Consider the following 15,234-nt stretch of genomic DNA (forward strand, 5'->3'; position numbering starts at 1 on the left):
GCACAGAACTCCCCTCCTACTTCCAATCATAGGCAATGACAGCAGTGGGAAGGGAAGAAGCAAAGTGACCCACAGAAAGCCTCAGAAAAACTCCTCTTAACCACAGACCTCCCCCCTTCTCTGCCTGCTGTGCCACTTTCCTGTCCCCTGCATCCAGAACCAGAATCTGCTCAAGGACGCTCGCAGCCATGAGGCTCCAGATCTGATGGGCAGGATCTTGGTCTTTGCCCCAAAGCTGAATCAGCCAGCCAAGGCTGCTCACCAGAGAAATCCAGGTTTTTGTTTCCTCATTAGTGGTCCAGACACAACACAGCTTTCTGGAGGATGGCAAGTGGTTTATTCAGATTCTAAAATAAAGGGTTTGGAAAACTCATCTTTTGAAACAAAAAAAAAAACCAGCAGAGAAAACCAAAATAAAATGGGAACACCAATGTACAGATGTATTCTCACCCCTGATTTAACCTAAAACCCTAAAATTGGGTCCCATTTTACTGTTAATTTTCCTCCTATCACCTGGGTTCTGATAGTGAAGGGCAGCATAACCAGCTGGGACATGCTCACCTTCTTCTGGCAAACCCAGAGCCCCTCCAGGGCCTCTCACACCTGATCTCTTGCAAAGGTCACACCTGCTGCTGTTACATTATCAATACCTCGTAGCATAAACCCCAAAATTAAAACAGTTCAGAGAGAATGTCTGGTTAAAAGAAGAGTTGCCCCATGGACTGGTGAGCCCTCTGAACAGGAGCTTTGCGGGCAGATCCTGTCTCCACAAGGACCAGTGCTGCTGACAACCCACTGGAGCTGCAGCCCAGGGAGATCCACGATGACCAAGCAAACCCAGATGATGGCCAGGCCAGCCCCTGTCCCGTGGCGCTGGCAGCGCCGCGCTGCCGAGGCCTGCGCAGAGCCAGGCTTCTCTCTCAGAGCAGAGCACTCCCAGCCTTGTCCCTCTCAGTTGACTGTTTTAAGCTTCTTGTCTGGCAGTTCCTGATGGTTCTTGGCTTGTTTTCTTTTCTGGCATGCTGCTTCCGTGCTGTCCCCCCTGGTGAGTTTGTCCAGGACCAAGGCAGTCTCCTTCAGCAGCCGCATCTCCCGCTTCTCCTTCCTCTCCTCCATCTCCACAATGTCGTCTGCAAACAAAGCCTTCAGGGGCGGGATCAGCTTCGGGATGGCCGGGAAGTCCCCGAAACGTACCTGAAACACAAGCACAGGAGCTCCTGTGTGGGGACTGCTGTTTGATTTCCTTGCTCCCCCTTGCCTTTGGCCTGTGCAGGCAGCAGGCCACTGCCCCTTCCTGTGTGCAGCACCCGCACCCAGCAGCCCTGACCTCAAAGAGCTATTGACGTTTTCTTCACAGGAATGCTGTGGCCCAGTACAAATTCTGACTCTGAGCTGCCCTCACTGCCAGGAGTGCCTTCAGCCAGCTTTTGTCTCCCAGATTTCTGCTACAGAAAGCCACTTGAGCAGCTCATCAGTTGGGATGGGAATGGTAGCAAAATTAGGTTTTCTGGCTGGGAGTAGCAAGCACAGACTCGAGGTGACACGAGGCAAGTACCCAGTGTGTTAAGAGTTGGATTCGAGGGCCATCAGCACCTGTCTCACACCAGTGTGGGGAAAGGGTGGCACAGGGTAGCTGCTGCCAGCAGTTAAAGGAGCCGTTTCAGAGACTGCTCTTCAGGAGATGGAGTATTGATACAGTACAAGAGGAGCATTTAATTAATCAGCAGCCATCCCAAAATAACACCGACACCGTTCCCAGGCCTGGCCCCAAGCTCTCAACTTACCCTCATATGGTCAAAGGCAATGCCGACCTTGTCGCTGAAGTCTTCGCTGAACAGCGGGATCTTGGCGTACCTCTGGCTGAAGTGATTGAGCATGATGAACTCTGCATTCATCTTCATCCCAGTCTGGATGGCCTGGGAGGTCGTGCTGCAAAAGGAGCACGCCCTGGTCACAGCCAGGCTGGCAGGTACTGCTGCTCTGCACCCAGGGTCACACTGCACCCAGTGAGCTCACGGGCACAGGCCCCTTGCCCTGGGGCAGCCTGCACTGGTGGCAATTCTCTGACTTCCACACAACCCCGAGTGCAGGAATGCAGCTGTAATTGTTGCAGCCTTGCATTTAAGAGCTCCACAACCTGGGGACAGGCACTTGGCCCAGGGGTGCCAATAGCTCAGCTCTTGCAGCGTGCCTGGCACAGCCCAGCAGCTGCTCTCGGCTCCCACATCTGCCTGGGCAGCACATGGAATCCCTGCCTGCAGTGCTCTCAGTGAGCTGTGGGGGTAAAATGACTCTTCTGCCTCCTGAGCTTAGTCCCAGGATGTAACCCATGTAAGACCCATGCAGAGGGTCTTTCCCTTGGGCTGGTCTGCTTGTAGAGTTACCAATGTCTGCTTGAAAGCTTTCCCCATTTCTTTTGGGGATGTTGGGAGGAGCTGTGGTGGTTTCAGAGCTGCTGCAATGACCAACACCCCATCTTTAGCGTAGAAGAGATCCGTGCACAGCAGAACCTTTGACAGGACTTGGACCCTTCACCACCAGCTGTGCACCTTTCCCTTCCTAACAGAGACAGACAGCAGAACACTCCCCACCTGTGGGTCTTCTCTATAGCTTCTTTTTCCATGCCATCTTCCAGCGTGGCTTCGTGGATCAGCAGGTTGGCATTCTTCCCTGTGCAAACAATCACATATTCAATCTTCAGCTGAACACTGACCAGCCCAACTGCCCACAGGAGCCTTCCTGTCCCTCCTCAGTCCCTCGCCGTGTGTGGCAGACACAGCACCAAAGGTTTGGGGGTGCCCACTTTGGTTACTGACAGATGGGGAACCTTTCTCCAAGAGATTCATCAAGCAGAGGGTTTGGTTACCTACCCATTTGCACTAAGGCCATGCAGGGCATTGTATCACCAGAATAAACTACTTTCCAGCCAGACTTGTGGACCACTGAACATGCAAAAGCATTTTTACAGTGTTGCACTTCACAGGTCTGAAACTGAACAAGGACACAAGTGTTAGACTCCAGGTCCCCTCCAGCCACGGAGCCCCCCAGCTCAGGAACTCACCTCAGCCAGGTCGTAGCTCTCTAACAGAGAGCTCACAAACTCCTTGGCCTTGGGTCTGATGTTCTCACAGCCTTTCACAAGAGACTGAGAAGGAATCATTCTGTGAGGGAGGGAAGAAGAGATAATTAAGGACAGATACAAAATAAAACCTGATCTTCTCTTCAAGCAGCCAATTTCTCCTGCTCCTCAGCCTCAGTTCAGTGCCTTGGTGATCTGTATTACCTCTTGCTTTCATTGGTGCCCCAGTAACTCACCCAATCACTTTTACCCCACTATCAAATACTCTTTCTTCTACTTGCCCAACTCCCTTTGCCTACAGCAAAGGGAAGCCTGCACATAAACCTCTATTAAGCAGCAGAGCTGAGGGACAAACCCCATCCTGCCCTCTGCAGACTGCATATCCTTGTTCTACAGGCAGTGGAAGGAGTCAGAGCCACCTCCAACAAAGGGCTGGGGGAATGGATGAGGTTGCCTTGAATAAAGACATTTCTCCACACAGAACACTCACTTGATGTCTCCAAGAATCTCCTCACAGTGGTTGTGGTACTCGTGCAGCCAAGGCATGATCTGCTCAGGTGCTACCAGAAACAGAGGGCTGAAAGCCTGACCCAGGGCTGCCTGCAAAAGCAAAGGTAGGAGAAAAAATCAGTACTAGGTGTACACCAAATCAGAGAGGAAAATGCTAGGGAAAGGCTGGTGCTTCTCCACGACTCTGCAGTTCCCCTCCCCTCACCCCAAGCCACGTTCAGGAGCAGAGAGGCTACTTACAAAAGCTCTCCTCCGTTCCATCAGGATATTCACCAGCCCCTGCAAAGGGAACACAGGAGACAGCGAGGGCAGTCAGAGCTGTCTGGGGAGTCAGGGGCAATAGAGCCACCACAGCTCAGCCAGCCCAGAGTCAGTCAGAGCAAACAAGAAGGGAGAGGGATTAGAAACACAGATTCAGCAGTGCCTGGGGAGTGAATGAGGAGAGGAACGCAGAGCGGGGCTGCTGCAGCAAGGTAGAAAAGTCATAGAGAAAGGCTTCGTAAAATCAAGCCTGCTCTCCTGGAATCACTGGCTGGCCTTGTCAAAACTAGCACTTTGCAAGTGCCCATGTGAATACAATCCTATTGTGAGCCATTTGTTACCATAACAAGCCATTCCTTACCCATTTTCCTGAGTAAAAAAAACAGCTTGCACCTGCATAAACTGTTTTTGCACCTTCAGATAGAAAAATGAAAACTATCTTTCACAAACAACTTCCCTGCACATAGACACCAGGGGTTTGAGTGACCATTCAATACAGAGTAAGAACTTGTTACTGACCAATAAAAGCAATTGGCAAGAAAACTACTAACTAATTGGAGTCCCACAAAAATATTTTTACATATGAAAAATATTTTTTTATATGTAAAACTGCATAAAAAGGAGTTATGTGAATAAAGAATGGGCTTTTTTTCCACCATGAAGAAATGTGATTCAGGGCAGCCCACGTTCATCAGCTGGAGCTTCCCAGGCAGCTCTGAACCCAAGGATCAGAGCAGAGCTGCACAGAGCCCCTTCCCACAGGCTGAACCCACCGAGTGATGATCCGTGTGCATGTGGGACACAAACACAGCCACGAGGTTACACAGCACTTGGTCAACTTGCTCTCCGTAGTGGCGGCAGAGCTGTCCAAAAGTTCCTTCTCCACAGTCCAGGAGCAGGGAGCGGGTAGGGCTATGAGAGGTGACAGAGACATTCAGCAGCCACTCTGAGAGCCCTGAGCAGGGCCAGGCAGGGAGGGGGATCTTTTGGGTTGGAAGGCAGAGATCAGAGAGCACTGGGCTTTACCTGGTATTCACCAGCGTGGAACTGACATTGCGGATTTTCATCGGGATTGCAGATCCTGTTCCCAAGAACACAATTTCAGGATAAGCGCCCACATTTCCTAGAGAAAACAGACAAGGATTTGGAGGCAAATGTTCTCCACACGTTGCCCACTCAGACACCATCTAATTCACCAGCCCAGTAACTCCAGAGCCAACATGGCCAGCACAGGCATTTCTGCCCCCTCAGCAGCAGGTTTACAAGGGAAAGTAGAACAAGCCCCACCACTTCACAGCTTCACCTGGGCTCTGAAGCAGTGGGCCACCAAGAGATCCTATTTTCCAGCACACTGATCCAAGCCAAGCTGCTGATCTGTACCTGGTACAGCAGTCAGGCTCTCTTTGCACTCCTTCACGCGGGTCTGGAAGTCAGGGAGCTCCAAGGCCTCACTGACAAACTCATCAGGGTCACAGACAGTCACAGCATCTCTGCAACAACAGGCCACTTATCAGGATGGGGCAAGGCAGCAACTGCAACAGCCCTTTTCAGAGCAAAGTGCCAAATTCCTGTGACAAAACAGCCTTACAACAAGGGGAGAAATGCTCTTCCCATTTTGAGGGGTTGGAGAAGACACATCCACGAGTGTGGCGTGTGCCCAAAAGGCCTGGTTGGGCTGAGCCAGGCACAGAAATGATAATTCCACCGAAGTGGAGAAGCTCCTGCAATAGCACTTCATCCCATCCAGAGCTGCCAGGCACTAGAGGGCACTGCAAGGCAGCACAGAAGGTCCTGCAAGAGGAGCAGACACCTAAAGGGTTCCAGGCATCAGTGAAAAGTGTAAGAAACCTGTGTCCTGAGCCTGCTTCAGAGCATGGGCAGCACTGCAGGTCTTCAGTTACGTCAACAGAGAAACTTAAAACTCTTCTTGGCACCTGTATCATCCGTTGTGCCCAATAAGGACACAAATCTGAGCCATGGTGGCTGAAATCCCCTTGCCCCCTGTGGTCCCTGGCCCTTAAGGCTCTCACTGAGCCCAAACCTTCACCCATTTGACCACCAGGCCACAGGAGCAAAGCCAGTAACTGTTGAACCACCTGGAGCTTTCAGCTCTCATCTCTGGCCTTCTAGGTCTTCAGAAGGTAAGACCCTCCCTGGGCTCCCCAAAAGCTCTCTCCTGCCCCCATCTGCTCTGCCACAGCCACAGCTGTGCACAGCATGAGTCAAAGCAAAGGACAAAGGACCACAAAGCTACAGAAGGGACAGAAACAACACTCCACAGCACTGGCCAGGTGTTGTTTTCAGTGGCCCACTCCTCCACGTGCTACACTTTGTCTGAGACTTCCAGGGGCAAGGACACAGCCCTCAAAAGCTCCCCCAGCACAGCCACCAAAAGGATCTGCAGGAGATCCTGACACAGTGCCCTCCCTCACTAAAAAAGCTGCTTCAAGCCAACACCCAAAACCCAGGAGGAAAAGATTCCCACTGACCTCTGCCACTCCTGCTGTGGCCTGAGGTGGTATTTCAGGAGGCACTCCCCTCGCACGATGGGCACAGGGCACACAGCCTCTGCTTCCTGAGGGAGGAGGGTGACGTGAGACACAGCCTTTGCTGAGGGCAGCAGGCACAGGGGCAAGGTGGGCCGGGGTTACCTTGCTCTGGTAGGTGGTGAGCAGAGGGAAGATCTCTGGGTGGATGAGGTTCAGCTGAGTTTGGATCTTGTAGCTGCGTGGGTTGTGCACAGCAGAGGAGTTTTCATTGAGCACCAAGTGCTGAGTGCCAGGCCCAAATCTGTCAGAGGACAAAAATGCTCCACAGCTTCAGCCTCACCTTAGAACTGGGCACGTGTGCAGACCTGAACTAAAAACCTCACCTGAGCCAGCAGAGCTCTCTTTTTAGAGCTCTTTACTTTGGAACAAAGATGTGCACTCTCAGGGTCTGAGGATTGAGGTGACCCCAAGAGTGTAAAAGTCCTTTTGTTTCCCAGCCCATGCAGCCAAAGGAGTCTGAATGTGCAGGATCAGCTTCTCAAGGTTGTTTATTTTCCCTTCTCTAGAACATTCTTTCTCTGCCCTGCTGAGCTCTGTCCAGCAGCTCGGCCATGGCATTCTGTCTGCCCTCAGGGTGGTGTTCACATTTTATACCAAAAACTCCGTGTGCTGTGTTTACAATAACGTGCCAATATCTGCCATTGATGTTGGACAGTGTGTCTGTACCTTAAACCAACAGAAAAGTGTCACCAGCACAGCGAGACATGGAGGGCAGGAGAAGGAGAAGGAGGTCAGGACATGCCCAAATCCCTCCATCTTGACTCCCTAAACCCCATTCTAAAAAGCCCCAAAATTCCACTTTTCCACCCTGTGTTAATTCAACTACCACACTGCTCAAACCCTTGTGGCTTGTAATTCCTCACACAGAGTTAGCAGCTTTTTCCATGGGCTAAAATGGAAGCCACGGGTGGTTTTGACTTTGTGCCAAGGTCTCTGAGCCCCCTGCCAGGGTCTGGAGCCAGCCAGGGCAGCCAGAGGGATGTGCTGGGTTCCCAGCAGGACAGGCTGCTGCCCACAGAGACAGGAGCCCCAGGAGCACAGGACACGGTACCTCTCCATCCACTGCTGGTAGCGGCTGTCTCGCAGCACTGCCTCGGGGGTCATGTGAATAACCAAGGCCACCTGGTGCTCAGCAACTCCCTCCTGGTACCTGGGACACGTGCAAACAGAAAGAACATCTGTGCTCCGGTCCATGGCCTTGCCATGCCCTCCCCTCTCCCACTTTGGCGCTGCCAGAGATGCCCCCTGAGGCAGGCAGAGCAGGGATTTGTTTTCAGAGCACGGCCCTGGAGCTCCAGGCACTGCCTCACCCAAGCCACAAGGCTCAGGCCACTGTTTGCTGACACCTCCACTGTCCCCCACGGGGCAATTCCTCTCCTCCATCAGCAACAACACCTGCAGAGCCTGCAGGAGCCCAAATGCTTCTGCACAAGCCCTACAGAGTTGTCATGTGCAGTCCAGGCTTCCAGCAGCCAGGGAAGCAGCAGCCTCCACTGCTCCCCAAGCAGACACCAGGGCACATTCCTGCTCTGGAGGTCCCTGAGGGAAAACAGGCCCATGGCAGTCACAGAAACCCACAGGTCCTGCCTTTCCTAAAAGCCCCAAAATGTACCACAAATCCTTTCTCACATCTCAAGCTCCTTAACAGTGCCAAAGAGCTCAGACATGAGCCACGAGAAACAGCACACCTAGGCTGGAACAAGAGCAAAACTCAGCACAGGTGTCCTTCCCCAAGCACTGCAGCTGCCCCAGCCCTACCTTCGGAAGGTCTCGTTTTCACAGACAGCATCCACAAAGCCCTCGTGGGGACACTCCAGCACGAGGAACACTGGGCCAGGGTCAGTGGGGGTGCACAGCTCCTCAGGAAAGAGCTGCAGGCAGATACACAGTGGTCACATCACAACCAGCCTGCACACACAGCCCTTCCTGCACCTCTGTGTCAGACTCCTTTGTCAGTCAGAGCCCAGCAGCCCCTCCCAATGCTCAGTGCACCCAGCCAGGGCAGCTCTGGGGCCCTTTCTGCTCTCATTACACAGCAAAATCAAACGTGGGTAACAGCAAATCCCAACCCTGGCTCAGAGAAATCACAACCTAACCCGAAGAGGGGAATCTCAGCAGTTTCTAGGGTCCCATGGCAGATTCAGATGGTAGCAAAAGCACGTGTAAGGAAAAAAAGGTCTTAGAATGTGACACAAAAACGTGCTGATCCTGTTACCCAGGTCAGGATCTTCACTTGCAGATCACCTGGGCCAAAGCCAGAGCTGGCTCTGCCTCTCACTCCAGTGTTTGAGAGATCCAGACCCTGTACCCAGAACTGCTGAGTTTCTTCTGGTGCCAGAGGTGCAAAGAGGGTAAGGAGGGAGTGATGGCTACACAGGCATTCAACCCCCAGGTTTAAACAATGCAGGGATTAACTCCACCAGCTCACTCCTAGACCTGCACCAGCTTTGGCAAGGGGAGATGAAGCAGCTCTGCCAAACAGCAAACACCCAGCCATACCCACACAGGAGCTCATTCCCTGGTCACCACCCCAACAGCCCCAGGATGCACCGGCAGGCAAAGCATTCTGCACAAAAACCTGGCACCCTGGCAGCCCAGTGAAGGAGGCAGAGTGGCAAAGGCACAACAGAAGCACAGGCTCAGCTTACCTCTTTGCCTTCAAAAGTGATGCTCTCCCCATTTTTGAGGGCTGTAATGATGGGAAGGATGGCTGGAGTTCCCCTGAGAACAAGGCCACAGAAATATTGAGCTGCCAGCAGCCACGTGCCTGCTCCTGCTGCCCCGTGCCCCAGGCTGGGCTCTCATACTCACACTGGCAGCCCCAGCTCCTGGGCTTTAGCTGCGAGGAATTTCCCCTTCCTGGGGTGCACCTGCAAAGAGTCCAACACAATTATCACCCAAATAAAGAGGGCCACAAAACAACTTCATGTACTGCCAGCTTAACAGCTTCTTCACAAACCAAGGGAATCCTTTGTGCTTTTTCAGGTCCACAGCCACTGCTCCAATTTACCCCAAAAAGCTTTTCTGGACTCTCTGCTCTCCAGGATCAGGCTGCTGCTTCTTGCTCCCCTCTCAGCCAAGCAAGCACAACAGCCTGCCCTCCTCTGAGGGTTAGACAAGAATGGAACCTGTACACTCCTAACCACTGCTGGGTTCTAAAAAACACCTCCAGTTTTACACATTCCTACTCCTGCTACAGCAGCTCTGACACTTGAAAAGCAGAAACACATGAGAGCTTCAAAGCCCTACTTGAAAAGGCTATCTCCAATTAAATCCCTGCAGCAAGATGACATTAGAAAACTTTTCCTTACAGAGGGTGGTCAATGCTCCAAGCCTGCCAGTGTTTAAGAAATGGCTGGACAATGCCCTTTTTAAGTTTCAAATTTTGGGCAGCCTGACGTAGCCAGGCAGCTGGACTGGAGGGTTCAATCCTGGAAGTGTCCAAAGCCTGCTTGGATGGGGCTTGGAGCAACCTGATCTAGTGGAAGGTGTCCCTGCCCGCAGGGGCATGGAATGAGATTATCTTTAAGGTCTCTTCCAACCCAACTCATCCTGTTGTTATAGGTGATTACTGCATGTCCCTCCCCCCTGAAATACTCTGTTTTATTCTTTCATCTGTTGTGTCAGTTTAGAGACCCTGTGTCCAAACTTACTTTACAAAGAAAAGCTGTCACCAGGTCAGGATGCTTCCTTGCACACTTCTGCTCATCACCTGTAAAACAAAGCAAAACTACTAAAAAAATCAGCACTTACTATCACTTTTCTTAAAACCAAAACATGGCAAAATTTGCTAAAGTATTAACAGGAACATTATCCACCTAACTTGGAGCCCAGCAGCAAAATGTTATGAACACCCAAGGCCCGAGAGCCCATGGTTTCAAATACAGGAAGCCAAACTAAACCCCAAGACTGAAAAATAATCAGCCCAGCATGTACAAGTAATTAAATTACAAAGGTTGGAGCATCTACCCCCATCAGAAGCAAACTACTACAGGGACTAATCACACCAATCCTGTCCAATTTCTTGGCCTTTTAAGTTCTCTATCAACTTCCAAAGTACCAGAACACTTTCTGCCCCATGGAACCTTCCAGCTGAGCTTCTCTACCAACCCCACTTTCAGACAGCAAATGGCTCAGAGGACAAATTCCTACCCTTAGTTCATCTCATTCAAGTTAAAGAGGCCATTCCATGTGTTTCACCTGCTTTCTTTGGGCTTTCTTTTCCTTCCTCCAAGCTTTGCTGTGCAGCTCTCGGGGATCCAGGCCCTGTGTCCCCTTCAGGGCTATTTCCACCTTGGGGAGATGCTCCAGGACTCTGGGGTGATGAACTTTCAGCAGCCAGTGGTTTTCCTGTCCCAAATCCAATAAAAGCAGACAAAGATCACTCAATCCAAAGCAACAAAAAAGAAAAGTACAAGTAGCATTCCCTCTTCCATGACAGTCAGGTTTAAACTGCACCAGGACACAGAGCTCCTCCCCTCAGCCTAGCTTGCACTTGCATTCTCCTGTCACTTATTTCAGGAGCCATCCTTCATCCAAGTCCTTCTCCCCAAACTGTTAAACTCTGTCAAGTCTGTGCTGCACCCTCAGTATCACAGTTCCCAGCAGAGAGATTGCAGCTGGCTGAGAAAGCCAAACCCAGGGATGTTTCACAGGTCATTCCATCCACCCACACCTAAAGGAAAAAGCCAAGGCCCTGACTCAGCAGGTCTTGTTGTTTAAATGAGATGCTTCTGCTGAGAAAAGCAAATTAATGAACCTCTGCTTACTCAGGCTGGCAAACAGAAGCTGCTCCTTGAACTTTCATTGTGCTTACTGAGCATGAGCTTCCCCTGTCCCCCTGCAGCACCAGTGCTCACCTGTCAGGGGGATTTGGTAGACAGTCATTGTCTCATCCTTGTACTCTGGCTCTGTGTGCAGCTGCACAGCTGGAAGAGATCAAAAACCACCATAATATCTGCTTATTAACAGATATTAACACTCTTCAAGGATATAAATCACAAAAGTGTCTTTGTCTTTCTTAAACACAACCTGCTGAACATTCCCTTTCCCTTTCTCCACCCAACTGCAAACCCTAATGAACAACTGAAGTTTTAAAAGCCCATCATCCTCAGGGAGCAGCCCAGGATGCCACGGTGAGCAAATTCACTGGCAGACTCTGGAAGCAAACTGCCTTCAAATGCTGATTCCAAAATTCCAAAAATCAAAAACTGCAGAGAATCAGCCAGCCTGGTAGCCCCTGAGCAGAAAGAGAGCTGGAAACACTGTTGTGAGGGGTTTAACAGTGTATCAGAGCAAAACAAATGTTTAAAACATCCTCTGAGTGGACCTAAACCAGAGGCTGAGGCTGTTGCTCAGCAATGCAACCTTGGCTAGAGATGAAACAAAAAGTTCCAAGTTCCTTTGCTCCACATCCCTGAGCCACGTACCTAAATCCATCCTTTTGAGGGGCCCGGGAAAGAGGCGAATGGCTTTCAAGTAGTTTTGCTGGAAAAGAGACAGAGCATCAGGAGAGGGCATGAGCAGTGCCACAACAAACACCCAGTCAGACCAACCTGAGCAGCTCACACAGCTCTGGGCAGGTGTCCCACCTCTGGCAGGCACTGTGCCATCAGAAAGGGAAAGAGCCACTGTCCCCACCCCCTCCAGCCATGCCATTACTCAGCAGAAACTGCAAGGAAATGAAACCACTGCAGCAACGCTGAGGGTTGCAAATTTCTGGTCCAGACGTGGCATTAGGCTGGCAAGGACCACATCAAACAGGAGAGCAGAGACTGAGCTCCTATTAATGTAAAATGGGGAGGGAGCAGGCAAGGGAACAAAGATCCTCCCTTCTCCCAGAAGCTGATTTACCAGGATACAAGACCACAAGGTAGGTGCAGAAGATTTCTGCCGTCCTGTAACTGAAGAGATTTGGATTTTCAAGCCAGCCCTTTGGGCTGACACTAATTCAGACCAGCATTTCACACCTGCACAGAGATTCCCTTTGCCAGCAGGTCTCCCACTTCCAGGGTGAGCTTTAACACTTTGAGGGCTTGCTCTGCCTCCTGCACCCTGCCACACTTACCAGCTTTGGTGGCCCCAGGAACACACACCTCTGGAGCCCTATAGCCTTCAGGGTGAGAATCATACCTAAGAGCAAGCAGAGAAACAGCTTTACCACAGCTCCAGTGCCAAAAGAAAGATCCCTCTGTGTTCAGGAGTGCTTGGCCTCTCCACAAAGACCAGAACTGAACCTGGACCTGAATTCAGTTTTGTAGCAGTTTCAACAAGTCACTTGCCTCTACAGATAAAGAAAATACACATCTTGATGAAATTAATCTGAAGCAAGGCATCTGAACAGATCACTAATCTCCTCCTTTTCTTGGAGATATCCAGAATTTCAATGGGCAGGCTCCACAGCCATCTGTCCTAACCTCATCCTGCACTGACCACCAACTTTCGTGTGCTCCTTTGGACTCAAACCAGCCTAATCCCCCAACACCTCCCTGCTGCCAACACTAACACCACCTTCTGCTCAGGAGATTTTTGGGAAGCTGAAGCCAGGCAGGGCCTGTCCCACCACGTGCGTGCGCTGTCAGAGCCCCAGCCCAGCCCCCAGGCAGCGATGCCGCCGTCCCCACCGCAGCCTGGAACATCCCCGCGATGTGACCGCGTCCTGCCAGGGAGCTGCTGCCCGAGGGGTCCCCGCAAAGGGACCGCGTCCTGCCCGAGGGGTCCCCGCAAAGGGACCGCGTCCTGCCCGAGGGGTCCCCGCAAAGGGACCGCGTCCTGCCCGAGGGGTCCCCGCAAAGCGACCGCGTCCTGCCCGAGGGGTCCCCGCAAAGCGACCGCGTCCTGCCCGAGGGCTCTGCCCGCAAAGCGACCGCGTCCTGCCCGAGGGGTCCCCGCAAAGCGACCGCGTCCTGCCCGCGGGCACCTGGCACTCACCCGGCAGCCCCCCGACGTTGGCCCAGGCCACGCGGCTGAGGAAGATGCTGTCCAGGTGGGAGATCTTCAGCCTGCGGGGCGGACGGGGGTGAGCAGGGCCCGCTGCGGCGCCGGCTCCCCCCGCGCTCTCGCACTTACTTGTGCTCCTGCATGGCGCGCTGCGTGCCCTCGCCGCAGTTGAACAGATACCTGGGGGAGGACACGGCGGCGTCAGGGCAGGCCCGGCCGGGAGCCGCCGCCGCCGCCAGCCCCGCACTCACCGGTTGAACTCGGAGAACACGTATACGGCGGCCCCCGCGTCGCGGCTCCCGGCCGCCACCACCTGCACGTACACGGTGTTGGGCCCCGCCAGGCCCGTGCCCGCGCTCCGCCGCCGCTCGCGGGCCCACACGTGCCGGGGCACGTCCTTGGGCCGCCGCGCCGGCCGCGCCGCTGAGGGGCCCTCGGCCATGGCGCGGCCGCCGGGGCCCGCCCGCTGCCACACGAGCCCGGGGCCGGCCCGTCCCCACACGAGCCCCGGACCCGCCCGTCCCCACACGAGCCCGCGGGCCGCCGGCAGCGCCAGCGCCCACATCCGCGCGCGCGCCCCGCCCCGCCCCGCCTGGCGCGCCGCGGCCAATGAGAGGCCAGAAATGCCCGCCGGCGCCCCGCCCCTTCTGTACGTCACGCGGGCGGACCAATGGCGAGTGAGAACAGCAGGCAACGCCCCGCCCCCGAAGCGCCGCCGTCCTGCCCGGCCGCTGACACGTGACCGCGCTCTGCCGGTCGGTGTTCGGGGGATGGCGGTCCGGGCGGTGCTGTGTCCGGTGTGCGGGGTTCTGTGTCCGGTCGCTGCCGGTCCTGTGTCCGGTCTGGCCGGGGTTCTGTGTCCGGTCTGTTCAGTTCTGTGTCCGGTCCAGGCGGTTCTGAGTCCGGTCCGGCCGGTCCTGTGTCCGGTCATTGCCGGTCCTGTGTCCGGTCCAGGCTCTTCTCTGTCCGGTCCGGCCGGTCCTGTGTCCGGTCCGGTTGGGGTTCTGTATCCGGTCCGTTCGGCTCTGTGTCCGGTCACTGCCGGTTCTGTATCCGGTCACTACCGGGACTCTGTGTCCGGTCATTGCCGGTCCTGTGTCCGGTCCGGCCGCTTCTCTGCCCATGCACTGCCGGGGTTCTGCCCGTCCATCCCGGCTCTGGGCCCCGGCGCTGCCGGGCCCGGCTCCCAGCTCCGCTGAGCCGCGGCCCTGCTGGACCCCCCGTTGCCCGGTCAGGCCCGGTCAGGCCCGGTGTCCCCAGCGGCTCCAGCCCGGCTGTGTGTCACAGAATCACAGAATAATGGATTGGAAGAGACCTCTAAGATCATCAAGTCCAACCCATGCCCCAACACCTCACCTAGACTACAGCACCAAGTGCCACGTCCAGTCTTTTTTTAAACACATCCAGAGATGGTGATTCCACCACCTCCCTGGGAAGACAATTCCAGAACTTTATTATTCTTTAGGTGAATTTTGTTCCTAATATCCAACCTGTACCTCCCCTGATGCAGCTCGAGGCTGTGTCCTCTGGTTCTGTCAGTGCTGCCCGGTGGAAGAGACCGACCCCACCTGTCTGCACCTCCCTTCAGGGAGCTGTGGAGAGCAACGAGGTCACCTCTGAGCCTCCTCTTCTCCAGGCTGAGCACCCCCAGCTCCTCCAAACGTTCCTCACAGGGTTTGTGTTCCCAGCCCCTCTCCAGCCTCGTTGACTCCTCTGGACGCGCTCGAGCATCTCAACGTCCTTCCCAAACTGAGGGGCCAGAGCTGGGCACAGCCCTCAGTGACCTCCCTGCTCCTGCTGGCCACACCATTCCTGATCCAGGTCAGGAGCCATTGGCCTTCTTGGCCACCAGGGCACTCTGCTGGCTCACGTCCAGCCGGCTGTGGACCAGCACCC

The 15,234-nt window shown here is 53.9% G+C and overlaps 1 protein-coding gene across 1 annotated transcript; it reads right to left on the reverse strand.

Moving 5' to 3' along the window:
- Positions 1-314: 314 nt before the first annotated feature.
- ELAC2 (elaC ribonuclease Z 2) lies at positions 315-13,817 on the reverse strand. Its single transcript, XM_053960086.1, has 24 exons — positions 13,590-13,817; positions 13,468-13,518; positions 13,330-13,400; positions 12,467-12,531; positions 11,829-11,886; positions 11,259-11,327; positions 10,600-10,749; positions 10,053-10,111; positions 9,211-9,269; positions 9,048-9,120; positions 8,158-8,270; positions 7,451-7,549; positions 6,502-6,640; positions 6,340-6,425; positions 5,231-5,340; positions 4,877-4,973; positions 4,624-4,762; positions 3,830-3,868; positions 3,570-3,679; positions 3,062-3,161; positions 2,871-2,991; positions 2,592-2,670; positions 1,785-1,929; positions 315-1,194 (listed from the first exon to the last, which is right to left on the reverse strand). The coding sequence occupies exons 1-24, from the start codon at positions 13,778-13,780 to the stop codon at positions 952-954; spliced, it is 2,466 nt and encodes an 821-aa protein (XP_053816061.1). The 5' UTR covers positions 13,781-13,817; the 3' UTR covers positions 315-951.
- Positions 13,818-15,234: the final 1,417 nt, after the last annotated feature.

This window comes from Vidua chalybeata, chromosome 19 (assembly GCF_026979565.1).
Source record: "Vidua chalybeata isolate OUT-0048 chromosome 19, bVidCha1 merged haplotype, whole genome shotgun sequence".
In the NCBI taxonomy this organism is placed as follows: Eukaryota; Metazoa; Chordata; class Aves; order Passeriformes; family Viduidae; genus Vidua; species Vidua chalybeata.

What these genes read in the sequence shown, in the direction of transcription:
- ELAC2 (XM_053960086.1), bottom strand. Translation starts at nt 13,780, where the DNA reads ATGGCCGAGGGCCCCTCAGCGGCGCGGCCGGCGCGGCGGCCCAAGGAC. An exon ending in TGGAACGGAGGAGAGCTTTT is followed by an intron (nt 3,680 to 3,829) that starts GTAAGTAGCCTC and finishes TTGCTTTTGCAG; the next exon opens with GCAGCCCTGGGTCAGGCTTT. An exon ending in TTGCCTTTGACCATATGAGG is followed by an intron (nt 1,195 to 1,784) that starts GTAAGTTGAGAG and finishes CTTGTGTTTCAG; the next exon opens with GTACGTTTCGGGGACTTCCC.